The sequence below is a fragment of the Pleurodeles waltl genome, chromosome 5, assembly GCF_031143425.1.
Source record: "Pleurodeles waltl isolate 20211129_DDA chromosome 5, aPleWal1.hap1.20221129, whole genome shotgun sequence".
In the NCBI taxonomy this organism is placed as follows: Eukaryota; Metazoa; Chordata; class Amphibia; order Caudata; family Salamandridae; genus Pleurodeles; species Pleurodeles waltl.
This window is the reverse complement of record NC_090444.1, coordinates 579,615,727-579,641,304: the sequence shown is the minus strand read 5'-3', so window position 1 is coordinate 579,641,304 and position 25,578 is coordinate 579,615,727. Positions and strand designations below refer to the sequence as shown.

Genomic DNA, 25,578 nt, shown 5'->3' with positions numbered 1-25,578 from the left:
TTTGCCCGGGAGTATAAATCCGACGCACATGCCTCGGAGTCGATTTTTTAGACGGGAACGCCTACCTTGCATATAATTAACGCAAAGTAGGTGTCCACGCCAAAAAATGACGCTAACTCCATGGACTTTGGCGCTAGACGCATCTAACGCCAAAGTATAAATATGGAGTTAGTTTTGCGTCGAAATTGCGTCAAAAAAAACGACGCAATTCCGGCGCAAACGGAGTATAAATATGCCCCAGAGATCCTTGTAATCGTCTCCACCCTTTCCACCTGGAACGACGCCTGGCGGCCCACTGCACTGGGAAACGCCCCTGCTCCCACAGACTATGCACGCAATCTGGGCATCATCCTGGACTCCTCTTTATCCAACACCGCCAAGTCCACTCCGTCTCATCGTCATGCTGCAACACCCTCTGACTCCTTTGAAAGATTTTCATGTGGATTCCCCTCCAACACAAGGAAGAGAGTCACCCACACACTCGTCACTAGCAAACTGGACTACGGCAACGGCCTCTACGCCGGCATCACCAAGAAACTACAATCAAGACTACAAAGAATTCAGAATGCAGCAGCCATACTCATCCTGGACATCCCCTGACACAGCCACATTTCCTCCCACCACAGAGGCCTACACTGGCTCCCAGTCAACAAGCGCATCATATACAAACTCCTGATCCACACCTACAAAACAGTACACAACATAGGACTGGCAGACCTCAACCACCGCCTCACCTTCTACAAACCCAACAGACATCTCCATTCTTCCCAGCTTGCCCTCGCAGCTGTTCCCAGAAAAGCACAACAGGAGGAAGATCCTTCTCCTACCTCGCTGCCTGGACACGGAACACCCTCCTCTCAAACTCAAGCAGACCGCATCACTGAAGAAATCCAGGAAGGACCTCAAGACCTGGCTCTTCGATTGAGCAGCACTCCCACAAACAGCACCTTGAGACCCTACGGGTGATTAGCTGTGCTTTAGAAGTCACTGATTGATTGATTGACCTCAGCAAGGATTGTGGCTCTGAGTATGCAAACATAATCATAACTGTTTGGTTAATAGAGGACTGTTTGAAAGATTGTAGTCTTGCAACCATCCCAAATATATGCACATGCTATGATACCAGATAAAAGGAATCATTATTTTAAGGTAATACGTGCAAGTGTCATTTTGCTGTTTCAAACCAGTTAAGAGAATTAAACGTGTACTAAAGAGCCTCCGTTAAAAACATTCACAATGAAACTTGTCAATGTGTAAGGTAAGGAGACAGTGATGCACACTTCCATAACTAGTGTTGTAAGAAGTGTTAATGCCATCCACGTACACAGCTGCCAAGATTCACTGATCAATGTGTGATGTGCAGTCCGGTGTTATAACCAAACAAAGAAGACTACAAGTCCCATAATTTAAAGAAAAAACCTGGACATGTGGAGTACATCACACATGCACTTTGGAAACTTGACAGGACTGTGGATATAGTTGGGAAACCTTGCCTTTCATAAAGGTGAGTAAATTCCTAACTTAATAAGGTGAAGTTTAACATTATTCCATCCATTCAGCTGTCTTGTTCGAGATGGCCAGGGTGCCAGGTGACAGGGATTCAGCTCCCAGATTTTCTTCACTATCATTCATCACTGCCCTGAGAGGCAGCAAGAACTGCTGCAGCACCATAAATTCCCAGCTCACTGGAAGTCCTGCTCTAAGGAGAAAAACTCTGGGCAGCCACATAATAAAAATATAATACATGGGATTTTGTAATCCCTGTATAAACATCAGTCACTAAGGCCCATATTTATACTTTTTTAGCGCCGCATTTGCGCAGCTTTTTGACACAAAAGCGGCGCAAACTTACAAAATATGGGCCTAATTTCTTTATAATCAGTGACTTTGATGCACCAAGTTGTTGATTACAAATGAGAATTGTCAGAACTCGACTATTATAAGTTATCACAGCCGAGTTCTGACGTCACAATGCCTGCTATCAGTGCTAACAGCTGAGGTGAAAGCAGATCAGGTCACGGAGCAAAATTGAAGCAGCTGCTTAAAACAACAAAAGTAACATTGCTTTTCTTTCTTCTGCTCTATTTTAATAGCTTACAATGACAAGCAGAGAGAACATGTTTATTTTTTGCACTCCTTAGATACAGAAAATCTAGAATATTTCAGCATGTTTCTACATGTTCCAAGCAACTTCAGCTTTTTTTTAACTGACTTGTACTGAACTGTTTCTCATATCTGTTTGCAACAAACATCTAACAGGTTTTTAATGTGTTTAATTTTGAACCAGAGGTTTTGTTTTTAGTCTTTATGTTTGCAAACATGCTTGCATCAAGGTTTTAAGTGGTTTGTGGAAAAAGTGATGGTGTGACCATGCATTATATGGTATAAAGTATCCCATGGCATACATGATAAGGCTATTACAAGTCACTTCTGAGTTGCATAACCTTAAAAAAGAAACTGGCCTTCTGCCTCATTCTTCTACATGGCTATGGAACGGCTTGGTGACTTGCAATATCCTTACAATGTACGGCAGGAAGTACTTTATCCCTCAAAAGTAGATCTATCAGGATATAAAAAAGATGAGCAGTGGCCAGCCTACCTACGATAGCAGATAAAAAAATTCTAAGACTGTACCCCAGCTCCTATAATACTGTAAAATACTATGCTGACAGCTAACCAATCAGGCAGTGTACAGCTCCTTGAAGTCTTATACCAGACCCAGCAACAACAAGTTCACCAGGATGGGTGCCTCTTGGATTTGAGTGTGGGTAGGGCCCTTGATTTATGAAAGACAAACCTACTCATATGGTAGAGTAGCCAAGGGTGGGCAGATAACACCAACATATCTGCCTTCGGGAGCTGGTCCAGAGTTGGGCCCTGTACTGCATGAAGGGGGGAGGGGTTCCCACCTTGTGAGCACCCTGACAACAGAAGACCCAGGGAGTGTGCATAGCCATCTTGAAGAGGACCCCAGGAAAGCTGATGAAGCAAGATAGCAACAACAACAGGGACTGACCTGGACTGGTGAGAACAACCATAGATATCAGGCATAGCACTGCTGTCCATTAAATTATCATGCTGCTACAGCTCTAGAAAGTGCCATCCCAGTCAGGGCAGTTGTGGGGGAGAGTGACATGGTGTTATTGGGGCCCGCCTTTAGGCTCAGTCATGTCCGTGGCTTGGTGAGATGACTGTATGGAGAAATGCCTGGTTATAATGAAACTGCCTTGGTAGTGGCTCTGAGATAAAAGTGGCAGGAAAGACTGCCACAGACTGTCCTACGTCATTGGCATAGATGGACTTCCTGTGGTCTGGTAAAGAAGGCTGTGGCTGCCTGCACAGGCAAACTCTTTTTGTAACTCGTTATAATTCTAAATTAACTTTCACTAACCTTGATGTAATCTAGTTTGGCAGGAACAATGCCTGCGCACCTTTAGCCTTCCTGGAACTCTGATCTGTACAACAACCCATCTCTTCGCTCCAACACGGAGAAAGAAGATGTTGATTAGGTAACACAATAAAGAAGTGATGACAGTGTTTAACATTGGGCACCTTCTATTCAGTTCTTGAACTTAGCCTTATGATTTTCTCAATTTCGTGAGTTTGGCATTTGACACAAGAGATTTTAATCTGCCTATATAATTCTCCCAATAACAAATATAATCTTCTGTTTGACATTTCACTCTACAAGATGTGTATACCCATCTTCAATATTCTCTGCTGTCTTTACTTGTGATCTACCTTTTGACTTTGTCTTGGATGATCTGTAACTTGGAAGGTAGTATCCACAATTAGGCTTAAAGCCTAAAACACACTGTTCAATATGAGAATTACTAATTTGAAAGTTAAGCACCTCAACCAAATCTGTAGTTTCAGAACTGAGTTGGATTCTCTATGTATTACCGCCCCTTGCTTATTTCTTCAATTGTTTACACACTAGGGCCCATATTTTTTGTGGTGCACCGTCAGCGCAGGCTGCTCACCCATATCTATAAGGCCACGCAAAGCCACTTTGCATGGCTTTTCATTGCCTGTTAGATATGGAGTAAGGCAATGCAGCACAAGTCGCTGGGTTGCCTTACTTTACGTCAGGGAGGTGTTTCCATGGGTGTTGCGTGGGTGTTCCCACGCAGTATCCTAGGATTTTGATGCATTCCCAGATTTACAAGGTTTTGTAAACTTGTGAATGCATCGAAAGCCTACGTCACTCCAGGGGTAGCGTAACAGTGACGCAACAGGGAGAAATACCTTTTTTTCTCCCCATTTTATTGTTCCTTCGGTGTGGAAAGAGGAAGTCACCTGTATTGACACCTTCCTGCACAAAACAATCATCCCCACAAAGCAAGCTCCCTTGCGTCATGGTACAAGGTTGCCTGTGTTGGTGCATGGCAGCAATGTGTGCACCAGTGCAGAGGACAGAAATTCACTGTATGTTGTAGATACAGTGCATTTCTGCCCTTTCACAGTGGCGCAGGGTGGCGCAGCAAGGCAAAGTGCATATCACTAAAAGCTATTCCCATAAAACGTCAACCATTTCCTAAATATAGATATGAGCACATTGCGCCCCCTTCCCCAGCCTCTTTACAGCGCATGGACACTATGGCCCTTCCTTGAGCTGTGGAGGGTCAGTGTTTGTTGTATTGGTGGGAGGACCGGGGAAACACCAATTTTCAGTTCACCTATCCTCACTCATTTCCTCTTGGTATTTCTGCTCCTCTGTTGTTGTTCTGCTTTCCTCTATTTTCTGTACAGAATATCTTCACTTTCTGCCTTGTATCTGCTCTCTGCCTCTGTTGTTCTTGTTAGCGTACCCACATTACTCTCAAGAAGCTACTCTGGCACCTTTGGGGACTTACTCATTTCTCTGATTCATCCCCGGGAGAGAGATGAACCAGTCTTCCCTGTCCCTGTTTGTAGACCTAGGCGGGTCTTCGTCTTGCTGTGTGCTTTCTATGTCTATCTTTGTTGTCCTAGTCATTACTTCTTGCATTTCTATCTCTTTTTCTTAAAGTCTTTCTTCTCCTTTAACAATCTGTTTTATCTTCTCAAAGAATGGCTGTGGGATAGAAGCTGTATCTGGATCCGGTAATGCAGCATTGGATGGTTGTTGAAGATCGTGTGTCCCTATATGCAAATGAAATGCTCCTCTTCACGAGATATCATTGATACACTGGGCAAAGACTGATGGCTATGCTTTAACTCCAAGGGCATGCTTCTGCACTGAGAGTCAATTGAGACAAGCACACCATTAATCCATTTCATTGGGCATGAGGCAACAGGCAAGCAATACAAGCTGCACGTCCAGTCAACAGTTTTAAAAATATGGGTATTCACACTACCCTGGATTCCAAGCACTGCTTGCGCCTCCATGTGACTCTCTTACTGATGGCCATCCCAAAAGATTTGGGAGCATAGAATAAGGTACCACTTAATATTCTGGGTACAGCATCATACAAAATGATCGCCCACCAAGAGTTTCTATACACCCTATAAAACCTACAGAACTTTCCATTTGAAATCCTGCAAGTTTGGTTTTACAAACAGTGCACGTTTGCATGCATGTTTCTCTGAACAGGTAAATACCTGTAAATATCATTAGATAAATGCATTCCATCTCTACATGAGTGTAGGATGGGGATGAACAATATAGGCTTATACCTCTGGGATGTTGGGCTGGCTAACATAAATGTCTGGATCTTACGAGACAGAGAAGTCCCAGCAATTCCCCTCGAGACAACCTTGTTGGACAAAGCAGCTCCTAAGCATCATGTGTAGCTCCCCATTCAAAAGACTCCCCTGGTTTTGACATGAGTGGAGTTGGACTTCTTGCACATAGCCCCCAGTGGACTGATTGATAGGGTAGACTGCTCCAAGTGGAATTGCACAATGCTGCTGCATATTGGCAGGCTGACAGGATTCAAAAGTGGGAACATATAACATTAAAGCAGGGGGACATACAGAAGAGAAACCATTAGAAATAATTCACTACACTAAAAAGGCATTTGAGCTACACATCTGTTTTGCAAATCTGTTAATTTGTGACACCCTCTTGAAAGCCACTGAGCAGATGCTATTGATCTCCCTGAATGCAATCCTTTGGGAGCAAAGATAGTGGTTGGGTATTTAGGCAGAAGGAGGAGCTCAAGATTATATTGCTCCTTAGTAGCCAATGCATCAAATCTCTCCACTGGGTTGAGGGTGAAGTAGGAAGAGAAGATAGGCCCATTAGTGGACTGTGACTGGATGGATGTCAGGATGGACCCAAAGGAGAAAGCCATATCATCAAAAATACGCTAATCCAACTAAATTGCATTCACAAAACATACTTCACCCTTGAATGGTTGTGGTCCCTGTCTAGAATTCTTTCACCAAAAATTCACAAGGTGTCTCTCAGCAGCAGTAAAATATTCTAAATGACATAATGGTGTAATAAGAGAGTATTGGGGTAGAATACACCAGGCCCTGTCAGATGTGATTAGGTGACCTATCAACCCCTCTCCTAGCTAGTACTCTTGGGTAAACTGGAAGATCACAGAGGTAGGTGGAGGAAGAGAACTCTGGTGTTAATGGGCATCCCAGGACAAAAAGGTGCTGATAAATACTGGATATCTGGAACGGCCCTGCCTTTACATGATTAGCTGAAAGGGTGGATCAATGACAGGGACATCAATCTACCAGGTCAGATGTTGCCCACATAAACTTTAGGGGTTATGCTGGGTTTATTTCCATACTGCTGCTGCCTAAGCTCATACTGCAATAATTATGAAATTTAAAGGCGGTGCACCATGCTACTCTCTTGTCTTAAGACATGAAACTGCTTGTCAGGTGTGTTCGTTGATGTTCTGCCAGTTGCTTTAACAAAAAAAAAAATACGAAAACAGCTTTATTTAAAAAAAAGTGAGCCAAAGCACCGGTGGGGTGGGGTGTCTCAAAGAGAAAACAGGGGGTTGGGGGGCTAGTCATGTGGGACATTTAACTGGTCCTGTGCATCATACTCCCACACACCTAATAAAAAAACGGATGCACAGTTCCACAGAAAGTGTGAATCCTCACTACCAATGTGGGGAGAAGTCAACTGGTCCCTACAAGTATTCAGAACTAGGAACAAGGGCCCTCACTCACCTTTCGGTGACATGCTTCATCATCTGGCTTTGCTCTCCTCGTCAGGCTGGCACTGCAATGTCTTTCGGGCCCCTCAAGGGGGCTCTTTGCTGGAGATCTTTTAGAAATATTTGCCGGTAGTGAGTGCAATAATGTTGGATTGGTGTAAATAAATTGACTAGGGGGGACCAAAAGAAAGAACTTTATTATCAACGTGGAACCCCTGTCGAGGTTAAAAACAACCTATTCCACATTATTGCACTCACTGGGGTAAGGCTAATTCCTTAGATCGGGCAAAGGCCGAGGGTATACCCGCTGTTCTCCTAGTATAGTCTTAGAGTTCTGTAGGAGCATCTAATAATCATTTATTGTGGTTAGTTTATTCCTCCTCTTTATCATGTTCATAATGTTAGTTACCCAGATTGAAGACGTATCTCATATCTCTCTTGTGTTTTGCCTGGGCATGCATGAGTAATACAATGAAAGGGTGAGATCTGTTTCCACAACTTCTACAACTGCAAATGGGACACTGACCCGGAAGGAGCAGACAGGCACACCAGCTGTGGCTGTCCAGGGATGAATGCTGTGTTTGAAATGCAGCTCTGCTGGCACTAACCTATTGGCCTTCCGAGAAGATAGCCATCCACACTACAGGCTGACTCCTCTCACAGTTTATGGGGTAAGACTAATCCTTTAGATTGGAGAAAGGCAGGGGGTACACCCACTATGCTCTTAGTATAGTCTTAGTGTTATGTAGGAGCTCTAAAAACTATTTATCATGGTTGGTTTATTTGTCCTTTTTACCATGTTCATAATGTTGGTTACCTTGATTGAAAATGTAGCTCATATCTCTCTTGTATTTCGCCTGAGCATGCATGAGTAATACACTGAAAGAGTGAGATCTGTTTCAGCAACTTCCTTGGGAGTCACAGTGTCATCTTCAAGTTGCCACAATCACCTTTCCCCCAGGCAGAGTAGGGTTTTAGGCATGGCACTGTGAGCTAGCCAGGAATTGGGCTGGTGGTTTCTGATGGTGTGGACAGACTTAGGGGCATATTTAAGAGCCCCTAGCGCTACCGGAGTGCCACTTTTCATGACGCTCTGGTGGCGCTAAGCACTGCTTCTTATTTACAAGGAGGTGTATTGCCACTTTTTTGTGCCTTAACCCCTCCTTGTAAATATGGGCCCTTCCGATGCAGTTTTCTGCATCAATGGGGTGTGCAATGGGTGTTGCTGTGGGCGTTCCACCACAACCCACATTGCTTTTGATGCTGCCTCAGATTTATGAGTTGTCGTAAGCCTGAGGCAGCGCCAAAACCTAACGCCACCCAATGGGTGGCGTTAGCATGGCAAAACGTGGAGGAATGCTTTTATTCCTCCTCGTTCTTTGCTTTTTCTATGTGTGCTGCATTCTGTAGCACACATAGAAGAAACAAAATGCCATGGACGATTGTTTACGTGCAGGAAGGGACGTAAACAATGATTCAAAATGACGCTTTGGTACTTCTATGTGTCCTGCATTTTGTGCCTGTATTAAAGATCATTTATGTGCAGGAAAGGACACCTTCCTGCACATACTCAATCTATCCCCTCAATGCAGACATCCCTGCACTATGGTGCAAGGATTCCTGCATTGGAGCTAGGCAGCTTAATTCAGGGCCAGTGCAGGGGGAAACACAGGGGAGCGCAGTATTCACAAAAATGGTGCAGTGCAGCACTGCTATGTTTGCTGCAGCACCGCGCTGCACCACTTTAGCCTTTATCAGGGCATTCTGAAGTTCTGTCATCCTAATACGCAGTCCTATTATCTTAGTAGGAACTGTATAACATGGCACCACCAACGTACATGTCAGGTACTTATTTAACAGATCTCCTGAGTAGTTTTCTCTTGTGTGCCCAAGGTGTCCTATTCACCTTAACATGGAGACACCCGTGGTATTAGGGATTATATCCTCCTCAGCATTATAGAAAGCACCTATATGTGTCAGTAGGTTGTTCATGCATGAACCTTTAAAAGGATACTCCACCTTAGAATTTCCCTCTCTGACTTCCATATATTAAACCAGCAAATCCAATTAATATTCCTGAAAATTGCAGGCGTGCTGTTGCAGCCCATATAAACATGGATGGGCTACCCAATGGGGGGAAGATGTTACCTTCGCAGTTGAGGCACACAATGTGTACAAAAAAAGTATTTACTTATGAGTCACCTTTCCTGCAGTCGTTAATATCACACATATGTTTCATACATACACAGTGGCCAACGTACCAGGCGAATACAGATCCTATCATGATTTAGAAATACTCTTAACATTTCAGGAACATCAAAATTGGCTCCAAGGCAGCCTACCACACATTTAAGAAAACCTCAGACTGGGTCCCCTCAGCAATGGCGGGGTCACATGGGCAGTTCAAGCTGGCTATAGACCATATCCTAACATACAGAATTTAGCTGTGGGCAGTTTACCTCATTTATACAATATTTTAATTAGATTATATAGACATTTAACACAGTTTGTTATGCATATTAACAGCTGCCCCATCAAGAGTTGTTCAAGCTGTCCAACCAGAAATGGCTACACCTGGGATTAACCCAGTGACCATTATTGCTATCATGGGTAAAGTGCCTACCAAATGGGAGCAAATTCCATTCTGGTTTGCTCAAAAAATGAACCTGCTTGAAGCAGTGTTTCCCAAAACTGGACCCTAAGATAAACATAGAATTTTCACAATGTGCTTGCTACTTGGATTGGTACCTTGCATTGTTTAATGTACCAAATGTATTTAAACAGATTCAAAATGAATACCGGGCTGCCCGTGTCCTGATTTTGGAAATGAAATCAATAGGCAACTTTGCCACAGTGTCCTCAATAATTTTAGGAAATGTTAAAGGGGTAGCAGCAGCACTGGCAATTTGCCAACATCTCATGTGGGTTCCATTGGTAGACCAGGAGGGCAAGATACCAAAAAGTATTACTGAAAACTATACATCTATACGTCAAGGGAATTTGGGGGCCAGACCAAATAAACCAAAGCTTAACCAAAGCTTCACGGTAGTTCTGAAAAAGACAATACCAAGCAAGCACCAGAGTTTTCTAAGAAATGCTGGTATAAACAATGAAACAATAAAGATAAAACAAAGTCAAGGGAAGAATCTCCGTATCCGGAGAGCTCTGTAAAACATTATAATTTACTTAACTGTGATACTTTAAAAAAACCTGACAAGTATCACTACACTGATACACGCCCTTCTCATTCCTTTCAGGACTCATCTGACAAATGGTCTAAGAGAGCAGGGTGATCAGAGTGCAGACAAGAAAAGTACCTGAAATTAAAAAAGGACTCACAACACTTGTCGGACATCATCATAAAAAAGGAAGAGAAACTTCCACAACAAAAACCCCAATTCAAAAGGAAGATGTTTGTGGGAATTTCTGCAAAATATTCTGCACATTCTCAAAACATTACTTTAGAACAGGACATTGCAAAATAGAGTGCCTGAAAACAGGGATTCAAATATTTTTTCTGTGCTTGGCTCTTAACATGGTTTTTGTCGGCTACCTCAGAGGTATAAGAACAGTTCTGGACTGTTTGTTGTCTATGTAACATCAATATTGCCTGACAATGATCCAGAAACAGTGTCCTATGTTGATATATTTCACGGATGTTGACTTTGGGATTCACTGAACAAGGCTACATATTCAATTTCAGAAAAATTTTAATTGCTTTTCTGAGTGTCCTGTTTTTAGGATACAAGTTATCAAATGAGGGAAGGAGCATGTCACCACACTTCGTAGAGAATTGTGCCCAGTTACAACCACCAAACATTATTAAAAAGCTACAATTCTTATTAGGATGCATAAAACCACTATACGATTTAACTTGTCGCAATTTTTCCATTAAGACACTGGACACCAGAACATACATAAATCCTCAGGTCATTACAGACGTGCTTGCTGCATAACACTTACACACACATGTATATAAAACAAACATGGTCATCTAGATACTACCAGGTGACACTGGCTTTACGTATGTCACATTCAATGAAGGTGACATAGTGCTGAGTTCATATAAATCACATTGATATTCTAAGCAGAATTGAGTTTTGCATCCACTGCAAAACTTCTGACTGCAGTTCAGATGGCTGCCATAAAGGAAAGACCACTGGCTCAGAGGAAACGCATAATTGCCGCTACTCTCGTCCCAGTCTTAGAGGCTGTCACAAAGGCAAGTGTCTCAAACGCAAAAAACCTTACATCCTAGATGGATTCAATTCTTTGACTGCCGTTGATGTAGACTATGGGGGTCATTCCGACCCCGGCGGGCGGCGGGCGCCGCCCGCCGGGCGGAAACCGCCCAAATACCGCCCCGCGGTCAAATGACCGCGGGGAGCATTCTGACTTTCCCGCTGGGCCGGCGGGCGATCTTCAAAAGATCGCCCGCCGGCCCAGCGGGAAAGCCCCAGCAAAGATGAAGCCGGCTCCGAACGGAGCCGGTGGATTTGCTGGGGTGCGACGGGTGCAGTTGCACCCGTCGCGATTTTCAGTGTCTGCTAAGCAGGGTCAGAATGAGGGCCTATGTCTTTATCCTACAATACAAACTCAAGAATTTCTCCAGTATGAACAAGATTACACCATGTCCAACAATATATTGCCTCTAACCTCTTGAGCAGGTGGTAAGTGTACGCTGTAGCCTCTGTGTAGCATAAGCGATCAGAGAGGGAGTTGAGGGAGAAAGGCAGAGAAGGGGAAACATATTTCTAGCAAGGTGAAGCACTGTATTCTTCCCCGTTAGAACAAATGATGCTAAGTCTTTGCTGGTGCTGCAGCCAAAGTCATAAGTAGGCTCTTCCACACTCAAAAAAACAGGCGAGATGCAAAATCTGACAACAAATATCAAGCAGAAGGAAAATAACATATGAGAGTGCATAACTTTCCTGAAATTTCACATAATTATGCAAAAGCAAATTATGCTAATTTCACACACCCCTATATTAGATGCTCTGAATGTGGTTGTTTATCACTATAAAAGTGTTATTTTGATGATGATCATGATGATTGTGATGTCCTCCAGGTCTGCAAACGGTAGGATACCAAAAACAACAGACTGCCTCAGGACAGCTCAATAATGATACAGAAGGAAACTAAAATGAGGGGATTAGGGTAAAACAGTGATAACAATTTACAAAATGACAGGAGACTACATATATAGTAAGCAAGTGCGAATTGTCATAGCAGTATAAGTAGATATTTTACAAGTTTTTATTACACTGAACCTTTCTTGTTACAATTGCTAAAAGATTTAAAATTAAAGTGCTGCAATAAACAAGCAGATGATGGAGAATTAGGAATCCCTGTGACTGATCATACATTCTGATTTTAAACATTGTCAGTGAATGGTCTAGCCCTATGATAGCTTGAACATTGATGTATACCTTGAAACTGCATATCCATTGCTCTGGAGGAATTTGAGGATGTCCTGTGCTTTCTCTCGGTCTTTGGCTTTTTCTTTAGCCGTTAACGTATCATAGGGTACAAGCAAGGGGTGATTGCCTCCTCCAACTGGTGAAAAGGGAAGACAGACAGCTCATGAAAAATAGGGTAACAAGCATGACAGCATGTGGCATATACAGAGTAACATTCTTACATATTTTTCACAATTTAATAGCTTAATCGAAAGATATGTTCTTCATTTTGCATCACAAAAAGAGCCCTTCACATGTAAAAATGAAGCATACATTTCATATTGCATAATACACCCAGTGTTATGATAGTTTATAATATTTATGGATAAAATTACATAAATTGTTTTTGAATATTCATGATACATTGAAGTATTTATGACTCTGTAGGCAAAGACGTTTGTTCTCACAGTGCATGAGAAAATTTCAACTGTTTTGAAGGCACTCTTGCAAAAAATTGGACCATTCACATTTTGCAAAACGAATGGTTGTTAAGTAACAAATACATCGCTTTTGCTCATATAAAGTAAACTCAATAAAGAGGAAAATGGAGCAGATTAATTCTGCACTATGTTTTAACTCGCTCGGTGAGTATTTTCATAGATTTTTATTCACTCACTCAGTTTAAAATTTCTCTATTTTTTTCCATAGTGCAAATGGGTGATTTACAAACCAGAGCTGCTTCCAGCAAACATGTCTTTTACTTTAAAAAGGCCCCACAGAAACATTTTGAGAGATTTTAAAGCTGATGTGCTATTAGAGAAATACAAAAAAAAGCACCTGGCTTAACTACACTTCCCATTTTTGGGTGGTCATACCCGGTCAGATCCTAAAACTCCAGAGACATTTCTATAGCCCATATCTCTGTGGTCAAAAGGGCCAACGGACGGGTTCTTCCTATTCCCTTCTTTGAGGTATGATCACAGAAATATGGGAGATGTTGCGAACATGGCAGACATGCCAGTAAGGTTCTTCCAAGTTATCATGCAGACTTATATTCCGCTGCCGAGGGTTATACTAGCTGTTAAAGATACTGATCCCGAGTTATAGGCCAGTGCTGTAGGCAAGGGCCTATAATGAAGGAAAAGGCCTTTAACAACTGGTATAATCCAAAGGAGTAGGACTATAAGGTTATTGGAACATTCCACTCACTGAGGGTAAAATGTTCTAGATTTAAAAGGCAGAAACAGAACCATTGGAAAGTTAGAGAAGAAGGATTATAGCAGCCATTATTAGCCCTGAACTACTTAATTGCTTCAATGGAGCTCCCAAAATTGTAATGTTCAAATATGGAACCTCGCCCGGGCCCCCACTACAGTATACAGACGCCTTTGCTATACATAACGATTAGTCTTTATTATGAGCTAAACTAATGTAAATCATGTTTTTCACAGTATCATAACATGTAACTCAGCAATTAGGAATAATATGAGAATGAACAGAATTTGACTCTCTCAAAATGTTATATAACAAACACCCAGGTCAATGTGTTTAACCGCCTTATCTGGCATTTGACATCTTATTCTCGTGCTGACTGATTGATGAGTTGCGTAGTGTCACCCGCATACTTACTGCATGTTTCCCGCCGCTTGAGCTCCCCCTCATCACTAACTGGGGAGTGCCTTTTTACCCTGGACACCCTAATATCACTTTGGAGTTTCGTAAGGGCATTCTTGAGAGCATCAAAAGTGTCTGTATCTCTTGTGATTGAGGCCGGTAGTACAATAAACCCAGAAGCCTAGTAAGGAAATATCAGTTAGACCACCTCTTTTTGTCGAGAAAGTGTGGTTGGAGGCCAAACGGGAGCATACATTGATTCTGCTGCATTATAATGAAGAACAGATTGAATAAACAAATACAAAAATAAAGGAAAGGGCCATTAAAATGATGAGATTCTGCAATTGCTATATTTTCACCACAATCAAAATTCAGGCCCATGGGTACATGCACTTTCTGAGTAAGGAGGTCATTGCAGACAGGATGGAAACATGCTCATCTCCCACCCACATTTTATGAGGAACCTGAGATCCACTGTAACGGTGGGTGTAGCAATTGTAACGCGGTTGTTCTGGTGCGTAGGCCCTTTGTCAAAGGCTGGTCTATTAGCCCGATTAAACTAAATAATTAGCAAGATCAACACTCTATGACTGAACTACCCAAATGTTCAGGCTGCCATGGATTTTCAGATGATTTTTTGTGCTGAAATACTAGTTTTGCTAAAAAAAAATACTACGAGGAAGACATGATGTATTATGGGATTTTAAATCAACTACTGTTGTCTTTCCATCGTGGTAATGGTTATGCTAAGTTCTGTTTATGATCACTCATTTGTTAAGTCTAATCACATCACATACAAATCTGATTTTCTGCTGCTTTCGGCTTGTAGTTGTGCATTCCTTTACTATCGAGCCCCACATGTGCAATGTATCGATAGTGGCGAACTTTAAATTCTATAGTCGTGATGGTGTGCTTTTATATGAGTGACACTATAGCTGTTTGCCCAATTCAGCACACCTCAAATAGTCTTCCTTTATATTTTCCCAAAAATTGTAATTCAGGAGAAAATGGAGAAAAGCCACAAAACACAACATTCTCAGGACTAAATTTGTTAATGTTTTGCTCTGGTTTGTGTTTGCCTGGGAATAACTATCCAACACATACTGTGATTTGCATTGCATAGTTTCCCCAGAGCAAAGTCCTGTTATGTGCTGCCTTGAAGTACTTTGCATTAATAGGACTTTCTATGCATTGTACATGGGCGTTTCCATGAAACTACCTTTGAGCTCTGATGCACATCCCTATCTACAAACATTCATAGTCAGAGATTGGTGCCAATATGTTACGCCTCCTTAATGCAAGCATAACGAGAAGAAATGTTTCTATTTCACCTCATTTGTTCTACTTTGCCTACATGCTTCATTTTACAGCACACATATAAAGCAGGACAGGTGTTAAGGGATAGTTTCTGTACTGGAAGGTACCCCTTCAGTACAGAAACTATTCCATACTGAATGCACAAATCCTTGCATTATGACACAAGGGTGTGTGAGTTGGTGCATGACAGCCTAATGTGTGCTAGTCCAAGAAGAGAGAAAACAGCATCATATATTAATAGATAAGCCACTGCTCTGCTCTCGCCGTCACATAATGCAGCACAGCAACGTTAGCTGTTGCGTTGTGTTGATTGAATTTTTTGTAACTCAGGACCTCGATCTGCACTAGACATACACACAAAGTTGAGAGCTTGGTCTACAAATAAGGTGTGCACTTTCCAAGTGGAAGTTCATATAATTAGGTCATTGTAGCCTAAGCAAATGCTTTTATTAATTAGCTAAGTGTTAATCACATTACTCAGATTCCATATTCCTTGATTTGGGAAAACCTGAAGATAAGGGGCCGACACAGCGGGTATCCTAATTCCCCAGAAAGGAGGAACGAAGTGGCAGCCACTTATACCAGACCTATATAGAGAGTATGAGTCAAGAGTCTTCAAAAAGGGCAGAGTGAAGCATGTTCAGAAGCTAACAGGAAGTCCGAAACAGTGGAAGGAGACTTGACCAATGGGTGGGCTCAGGGGCAATTCATAAACAGATAGTGCTGTAAATGAGTCAATAGTCCTTATCCCACTCTGTAACACATGACAAATCTGAACAGCAGACCACTGGTCCCTTAGGAAAACCACAGAATGATCAAGTGAAAACCCTACAGGAGGAGCTGAAGCATTAAGTCCAGATCACAATTCCAAACACAGATACAATTTGCAAAAGACTAAGCACTTATGGTAGACCAGTGGTGGCTGTAATGGTAGTACAGTAGTAGCCCACCAAGAAGCCAGAACAGCCTACAGTATAAGTTTAGTCAAGCCCTGTCACTGTTGCCTACAGATACAGCTTTTAGAAGTGTTGGACCTGACATCCTTGGCATGGTGTCTCCCAATATTATGCCTTCCATCCTACAATTTTTGCCAACTTTGTTTTTGCTGGCCTATGTACTATGTGCACTTTATCACTGCTAACTAGTGCTAAAGTCCTTGTCCTCTCTTCTGTGAATATGGTACGGCTGGCATACAACCAATTGACATATATAGTTTAGATTGCAAGTCCCTAGTAAGGTGGTAGTACATGTACCCCAAACCTATCAATTTAAATGGTACTAGTGACCCTGCAGCACTTATTGTGCCACCTAGTTAAGTTACCCTTTAAACATGTCCCAGGCCTGCCATCACAGCCTATCTGGGCAGTTTTAGGCTGCCATTTCAACCTGGCAAGGTAAACCACGTGATGGGCCCAAACCTCCCTTTTTAATACATTTAAGTCACCCGTAGGGAAAGGCCCACACAGCCCAGAAAGTGGGGTGCAGTGTATTTAAAAAGTTAGAGATGTATTTTTAAGTTCTGAAAAATTCCTGAATTTGCTGTTCACTAGTGTGAGACCTCACTCTTCCATAGGATAACATTAGATTCTCTTATTGCATGTAATAAATGATAACGTTTTATTTCAAGCAGAAACGAATATCAAGTTTTCCGTCTAAGGCATTGTAATATAAACTCTCTTTAATGGATTTAAGTCACCATTCTGAAAATGTCACTTTCAGAAAGTAGCCACTATCTTGTCCTAATCATTTTGTGCCTGCAGCCTGTATCCTGGATCACATGACTAGGTATAACTGGCAGTTGGTCTTTGGGTATTGCTTCCAGATATTTCTCCCCGACAGTGAGACAAAGGGGGAATAGATGTCGACAGGATGGGCCACCTCTGATAGGTGGGGGCAGAGCTGTCACCTATCACAATTGAATATCAACAAAGTCTCTGCCCCAGCCCACTCAGAAAGAGCTTGACTCTAGTCTTTTGTGTCCCCAGAAACGTTGGGGCCAGAACAGAGAGGCAGGAACTTCCAAGCACCTTTAGGGTGCCAGATATAAATAATGGACACTTAGACCCAACTCTTCATATCATTTATGGACCTGTGGACCCTTTCAGGAAGAGGGCCTGCCCAGCTGTAAAGTCTGTCCTACTGACCTGCTTCCTGGCCAAGGACTGCTTTGCTGCCAGGCCCTCTTCTGTTTGCTGCCAAGGCCACCAGGACTCTTCTGTTACTGAGCTGCCATGCTGAAGTCAGCCTACCTGTGTGGATCCAAAACTCCAGTGAATCTCCAAGGGTCAATTGGCTTCCCCACTGGTCAAAGCCACAGAGACATAACAAGCTTCTCTGATGTCAACGCATCTCCATGCATTTTGACGTAGCACAATGCAGCCAGCATCAACACCGTCCCAACGTTATGCAGCTCATCTTTGATGCCAACTTATCCCATCATCATTAATGTTTGAAGTTCTACATTAAATCGTATTGCTTTTGCGCCATGCTATAGCGTACAGTGTTAAGCACAGGTTATTTTGGGGTTTGTTTGTGTGTTACTCTGGTATGAGCTGTGGTTACTGATTGAGTACCTGTTTCAGCCCCTCAACCTGTAACCCAATTTCCTACAAGGAGTCTTCTGGGAAAATTGATAAACGGAAAGGGGGGAGTCTTGATTGAGAACATTCATTACCTGGCCACAGACAGTGGCATAGAAAACGAAACACCCCATATATCTCAAGCAAGAAACCATCCTGATCGTATAGGATGGTAACGCCTTTTCAGTTGGTTGTAGTTCATTGTCAGATGCTACTATCATACAAAGGGGCTTAACTCAGGCCTCTGCAGCCCTTGTGGTGTAGGATGGGCCACAGCTCTTCAAAGTCCCGCTAACCTGGTAAAGGACCCATATTAAGCCGAAGGCCAACAAATATCTGTGCGATATGGGAGACTCAGGTGTGTGGAAGGGTCCATTCTCTGTTAGGCTACTGAGCATAACAACCAATGCTCTTGTCATATTTAGTTCTTTCTCTTCAAGAATGGCCCCTTCGTGTGGTCATGCAACAGAAAAGTCATGGCATTGATAGGTGCAAGAATACTTTCCTGCCCCACCAAGTGCCACTCATCACAAGTGACACTAGCACATTTCAATGCTGGTTCCCGCATTCCCCCATTGTAATGCATTGTCATAAAGTTACAGCTCCTCTCTGCCCCTCAGAATTGCTTGAGACTTTCTTAGCAGGGCAGTGTGATTTCTAGTGTTAGATATAAGTCTACAGCTGTTGGGTACACTGTCACAGCCTCCCAGGTTGAGAAAAGGAGAGGTTGTCATGGGTGTACTGACACCTTGTCATGATATATGTGGTGGTGGCTGCGATTTTGGCATAGTTTGTCCCTCCTCACTTTATTGCTACCCAATGATGGCTGTAGGAAGTCATTAATATTTCAGGCACCTTTAACCTTTTTACATGAGGAGCCCATTCTCTGTCCCTTGGCTGGTTGCTACAATCCGAGGATACTTTGTCAAACTTATCCTCCAGCAGTCACAAACGACTTCTGATGTACACTAAGTGGCCTAGCTTTTTATTATTGATGGAACAAAATTATATTCCATTAAATAAAACACAAGAATGTTTTTGTACAGCACATATCATGAACTCAACTATTTGAAGGCACTCGAATATGTGATCACAAACAAAAAGGAGGAACAATGAAATAAAATATTTGTTCAGAGGTACACAGTCTGGTGAAGTTGGGAAGCCAGAATTTCCCATTGTGCAATCTAGGCACTAAACATGGATTTTCCAGAGACTCATACTGCTCAAAATGGGGTAATTGACATTGTGTGTCTGTTTTAATAGACTTTATTAATTGGTTTACTTGTGTTAACGTGTCACTTGACATGTGATCCAGCATCTCGCACTATTACCATGTTTCTAGATTTGATTACTCTTTTGAAAGTTCAAGGGGTGAGGAGAAACACATTAAACCATTCAAATCGATTTACAGGACAACCCATTTGGTCACACATTGAATCTCAGAGGCAAAATCAAAGTTAAAAAGATTTATTACAAGTTTAAATCCAGACATATAAATGGGTCTCGAAAACATACTATGTAGTTACAGAATTACCAAAGGTGAGTTAAAGTGTTGAATCAAGACAAACCATATTAACATCAGACATACTAAAAGCTCAGTAGCAGCAATACAGAAAATAAGAAACAATGGGCCAGATTTACAAGCAATTCGCGCAGCACGGTGTTGCGCCAAAATCAGCAGCACTGCACCAGTTTTGAAATGCAAGGCTGCACTGTTTTAACAAGAATGGGGTGCAGCCCTGCATTTCACCCTGCACCAACACAGGCATCCTTGCACCATAGTACAAGGGTGTTTGTATTGAGGGGAGTGATTGTTTATGTGCAGGAAGGGGTCCCTTCTGGCACATAAACAATCTACAATGGCGATGGCACTGCATAATGCAGCACACATAGAAGTACCAAAGTGTAATTTTTGAATGATTGTTTATGCAGGAAGAGGCATCTTCCTGCACATAAACAATCATTCATGGCATTTTACTTCTTCTATGTGTGAAAGCAAAAAACGAGGAGGAATACAAGTATTCTTCCTCACTTTGCCATGTTAACGCCACATCTGGGGTGGTGTTAGTTTTTGGTGCTGTCACAGATTTACAATTTCTCGTAAATCTGGGGCAGTGTCAAAAGCAATGAGTGTTGTCATGGAACGGCCACTGCAACACCCATTGCATGCCTCTCTGACGCAAAAAACTACATCAGGGCGCCACATATTTCCAAGGAGGCGTAAAGCCACAAAAAGTGCCATTACACCTCCTTGTAAATATGGAGAAGTGGTTAACGCTACCGTCGCAAAAAGTGACGCTCAGTGGCAATAGGGCCTTGTTGATCTGTCCCCATACTTGGTGCTCGGAATCCAAGCTTTGATTTCCCTGCTTAACCATTGAATTTATAGAAGTCTAACTACTCCAATAGGCTATAGGAAACCACAAGAGTTCTCTAGTTTAAGGTATTAGATAATTAATTAAATGTGTCAGCACTACAGAAACCTCAGAAAAAGTTTCTGCAAGGGAGATATGCATAGCATAAAGCTACATCAGCCGAAGCAAGAGAAAACAGAGGTCTGTAGTCTTGTAGAGTCCGCTCTAGTCAAAGGGCAAATGGAATCTAAATCTTTAACTGGCTAAAACACTCCTATCCCACTGAAACTCACATAGCTGACGTCACTGCCAGTAATTTTCCCTGGTCTGTACACTACTGTGAATGGTAACTTCTCATTAGACTTTCATCTCTCAGTCCAAGCATCAGGACAACCTTAGATCACTCTTATATCCAGGAACCCATAGGGGAGTTCTTCTTCAAACTCCTCACTAACACTCCCCATCCTTGGCAACCTGTCTTGCCATACAATTTTATCGACAACTAAAAATAAGCTATTTCATTAACTGGAGGCTTAGGTAGACAAATCAGCAAATAAAAAAATAAGCAATGAGAGCAAAACTTCCAAGTTGAAGATTTAAACACAGAAAAACATTTCAGGCCTTAACTCCCGCCAACTTAACATAGACCTCAATGCACATGGTTTGACGTGCATTTCAAATAAGTACTATAAATGAAAATGTTAATTAACTAGATCATCATAATATTCATACATTGAATAATACTGCATATATGTGATTTGTATATGAAATTTTACGCAGGCTAACGCCATTCCAAATCGCCATGCGGGCGCCTTATTTATGGAATGACGTTAGCCGGCGGAGCTGCCTGGTGTGCGTAAAAAAAAATGACTTACACCAGGCAGCGCCGGCGTAGGGGAAAATGGAGCTTGGGTGCCAAAAAATGGGGCAAGTCAGGCTGAGGCAAAATTTTCGCCTCAACCCGATTAGCGCCATTTTTTTAGACTCCCAACCCCCATTGAAATGACTCCTGTCTTAGCAAAGACAGGAGTCATGCCCTCTTGCCCAATGGCCATGCCCAGGGGACTTATGTCCCCTGGGCATGGTCATTGGGCATAGTGGCATGTAGGGGGGCACAAATCAGGCCCCCCATGCCACCCAAAAAAAATAATAATAATACTTACCTGAACTTACCTTAAGTTCCCGGGGATGGGTCCCTCCATCCTTGGGCATCCTCCTGGGGTGGGCAAGGGTGGCAGGGGGTGTCCCTGGGGGCATGGGAGGGCACCTCTGGGCTCCTTCCGAGCCCACAGGTCCCTTAACGCCTGCCCTGACCAGGCATTATAAAATGACGCTAAAGCGGCTGGATGTCATTTTTTTTGACCCGCCCACTCCCGGGCGTCATTTTTGCCCGGGAGTGTAAATACGGCGCACAGGAAGGTGTCCACGCTAAAAAATGACGCAAACTCCAAGATCTTTGGCGCTAGACGGGTCTAACGCCAAAGTATAAGCATGGAGTTAGTTTTGCGTAAAAAAAAACGACACGAAAATCCGGCGCTTAGGGCCATATTTATACTCCGTTTGCGCCGAAATTGCGTCGTTTTTTTTGACGCAATTTCGACGCAAAACTAACGCCAACTAACGCCATATTTATACTATGGCGTTAGAGGCGAATAGCGCCAAAGTTCCCGGAATGTGCGTCATTTTTTAGCGTGAACCCCTTCCTTGCGTTAATGATATGCAAGGGAGGCGTTCCCGTCTAAAAAATGACTCCCAGGCCTTTACGTGGTATTTATACTCCCGGGCAAAAGAGACGCCCGGGAGTTGGCGTGGCTAAAAACGGCGCATTTGCGCCGCTTTTTAACGCCTGGGTCAGGCATGGCGTTAAGGGACAAGTGGGCTCAAAATGAGCCCAGAGTGCCCTCCCCTGCCCCCAGGGACCCCCCCTGCCACCCTTGCCCACCCCAGGAGGACACCCAAGGCTGGAGGGACCCACCCCAGGGACATTCAGGTAAGTTCAGGTAAGTATTATTTTTTTTTTTTTAATAATATTTTGTGGCATAGGGGGGCCTGATTTGTGCCCCCTACATGCCACTATGCCCAATGACCATGCCCAGGGGACAGAAGTCCCCTGGGCATGGCCATTGGGCAAGGGGGCATGACTCCTATCTTTACAATGATAGGAGTCATGTTGATGGGGGATGGGCGTCGTTAAAAAATGGCGCAAGTCGGGTTAAGACGATTTTTTCGACGTAACCTGACTTGCCCCATTTTAAGACGCCCATGCGCCATTTTCCCCCTACGCCGGCGCTGTCTGGTCTACGTGGTTTTTTCCCACGCAAACCAGGCAGCGCCGGTCTGATTGCGCCGTCTAACGCCATTCCATAAATACGGCGCCCGCATGGCGCTTCAGAATGGCGTTAGACGGCGCAAAACTTTTTGACGCTAAACTGCGTTAGCGCAGTTTAGCGTCAAAAAGTATAAATATGGGCCTTAATTTCTTCTTCTGAAACACATAATGGCACAGTGAACTTATGCTCTCTGACATGTCACACATTTAGCAATGGAATATCACTCATTCCCAACCTGGAGCAATGGAAATGTCACACAAGAGCAGTCTGAAAACTTGGTGGCTATGAGTTTCCACTGAGTAGCGTTAGGCTTAATAACTTTACATGCAGGTCGACCTGCATTCTTTATATTTTTGTCTTCAATGTATGCCTGTGGCCGCTAGATGACGCCAAAGACAGGACAATGAGGGAATTGCACATTATTTCACGGGAAATCTGTCAGCAATTCTGTTCTCTTTTTGTTATGTCTTAATTCGCGCCGAAAGGATTGCCTTTAAGTATATCTTGGCACCTTTTAGCTAAATTGGAATGCCCAAATAAGTAAAGGATACAAAAGGAAACGTATAGGTAATCAAGCTACATGCAAACAGACGTTCACAAAATGAAGAAGTCAATTTAGATTGTGCTGAGTTAATTTTGTACAATTCATTAAAACGGAACTTTGACTTCAAATGCAAGAAAGCAAGCCGTGAAGTCACACTGCATACATTTGATGCAGCATGATTTACTGCGAATGCCACATGGCTTTTAAACAAACGAGAACACCATGGTGATTTAATTTGAAGGTGTTTATTTAAAGTCGGACTAATGAACGCGAAGCCTCTTTAGGCATGTTGCGAGGCATCTAGTACAGGAATTTTGATTAATATGCTGTAGAGGGAGCTCTTTGGTAACTTTAGGTATTCCTTCGATATTTCAAATGGTTTTGACACACGTTTCTGTGACATCGATTTACTTAACATTTTGGGGCACATTTATCAAAAGGTCACGCAGCGCAGCAAATCAACTTGCTGAGCTGTGTGCCAAGGGAAGGGCAGGAATGCTCTAAATTGAACATTACGCCTGCCTTTTTCCAGCAGCGCTGGCGCACCATGGGGCATATTTATACTCCGTTTGCGCCGAATTAGCGTCGTTTTTTTCGACGCAAATTCGGCGCAAAACTAACGCCATATTTATACTTTGGCGTTAGACGCGTCTAGCGCCAAAGTATGGGCAAATAGCGTAATTTTTTTGCGTGAACGCCTTCCTTGCGTTAATGAGATGCAAGGAAGGCGTTCCCGTCTAAAAAAAAGACGGCGACGCAAATGTGTGGTATTTATACTCCCGGGCAAAAATCACGCCCGGGAGTGGGCGGGTCAAAAAACCCCGCATTTGCGCCACTTTTTAACGCCTGGGTCAGGGTAGGCGTTAAGGGGCCTGTGGGCTCAAAATGAGCCCACAGGTGCCCTCCCCTGCCCCCAGGTTCCCCCCCTGCCACCCTTGCCCACCCCAGGAGGACACCCAAGGATGGAGGGACCCATCCCAGGGACATTCAGGTAAGTTCAGGTAAGTATACATTTTTTTTTGTTTTGTTTTTTGGGTGGCATAGGGGGGCCTTATTTGTGCCCCCCTACATGCCACTATGCCCAATGACCATGCCCAGGGGACATAAGTCCCCTGGGCATGGCCATTGGGCAAGGGGGCATGACTCCTGTCTTTACTAAGACAGGAGTCATGTAAATGGCGTCTGGGCGTCGTTTAAAATGGCGCAAATCGGGTTAAGACGATTTTTTAGCGTCAACCTGACTTGCGCCATTTTAAGACGCCCTAACGCCATTTTTCCCAACGCCGGCGCTGCCTGGTGTACGTGGTTTTTTTCCACGCACACCAGGCAGCGCCGGTCTGCTTGCGCCGGCTAACGCCATTCAATAAATACGGCGCCCGCATGGCGCTTCAGAATGGCGTTAGCCGGCGCAAATTTTTTTGACGCTAAACTGCGTTAGCGCAGTTTAGCGTCAAAAAGTATAAATACGGGCCCATGTGCTAGGTGCAATGGTGCTTGCGTTGTAAGCAGGTTTGCTTTTGTGCAGTATGGGGCACCTTCCCACACAAAAAACACTCCCATGAGGGATTTTCCTCTTTCTATGTCTGCTAGAGAATGCAGCACACCCGAGGAGGCATAACACTTTTGCACACTCCTAGATCTATCACTTATGGTAAATCTGGGAATGCTTCAAAATACCCGGGTGTTGCATGGCACAGCCACGCACCACCCATGGAACGCCTCCCTGGGACACAGTAACTCACAGTAATGCAGCAGAGCTGCGTTGCATTACTCGGAATTCAAATCACTCAGGGCCACATAAGACTATGCAACGCATTTTCAGGTCTCTTTGCAAAGCTCATTATTATAGAGACGATGTTACAACCTTCACAGTGTATTCATCAAATGTATTATCTTTATTATCACCCAATAATTTAACATCTAGGAAGAATTTCATTAGAGCATCTAGTGAGCTAGGGCACAGATTAGCCAAAGTCAGAAAAGCATCATGCATTCTGCAGCATTATTAAAATTTGCAAAGTGCTTCTTTTGGAAATAGCAAAATGTAATTGCAGAAGGGTTATGGAACCTGACAAATGTGTCAGTTTGGTATTGTGTATATTGCCGCTATCACGGAAGTTTGCTAAATGTGTTGACTATGGAACTAGGGCACCTGGATTATAATCCTGGCTCCAAAATATTATCAGAAATTTCATAATACTCGGCAAATCACTTGATCACCCTGTGCTAAACAATGTAAATATGTGTGACATTTAATTCAATTAACATTTTGTGAAATGTAACTTCATTGTACATTGCAATGAACTTGAAATTGATTTTATATCGTCGCCCA

The 25,578-nt window shown here is 43.1% G+C and overlaps 1 protein-coding gene across 1 annotated transcript in view; it reads right to left on the bottom strand.

The window, feature by feature from the left end:
* RYR2 (ryanodine receptor 2) overlaps nt 1–25,578 on the bottom strand; it is a 2,714,825-nt gene that overhangs the window by 802,279 nt on the left and 1,886,968 nt on the right. The window contains exon 58 of the mRNA XM_069234403.1: nt 12,539–12,665. Coding sequence (XP_069090504.1) covers nt 12,539–12,665 — 127 coding nt within the window. The remainder of the gene's footprint in view (nt 1–12,538; nt 12,666–25,578) is intronic.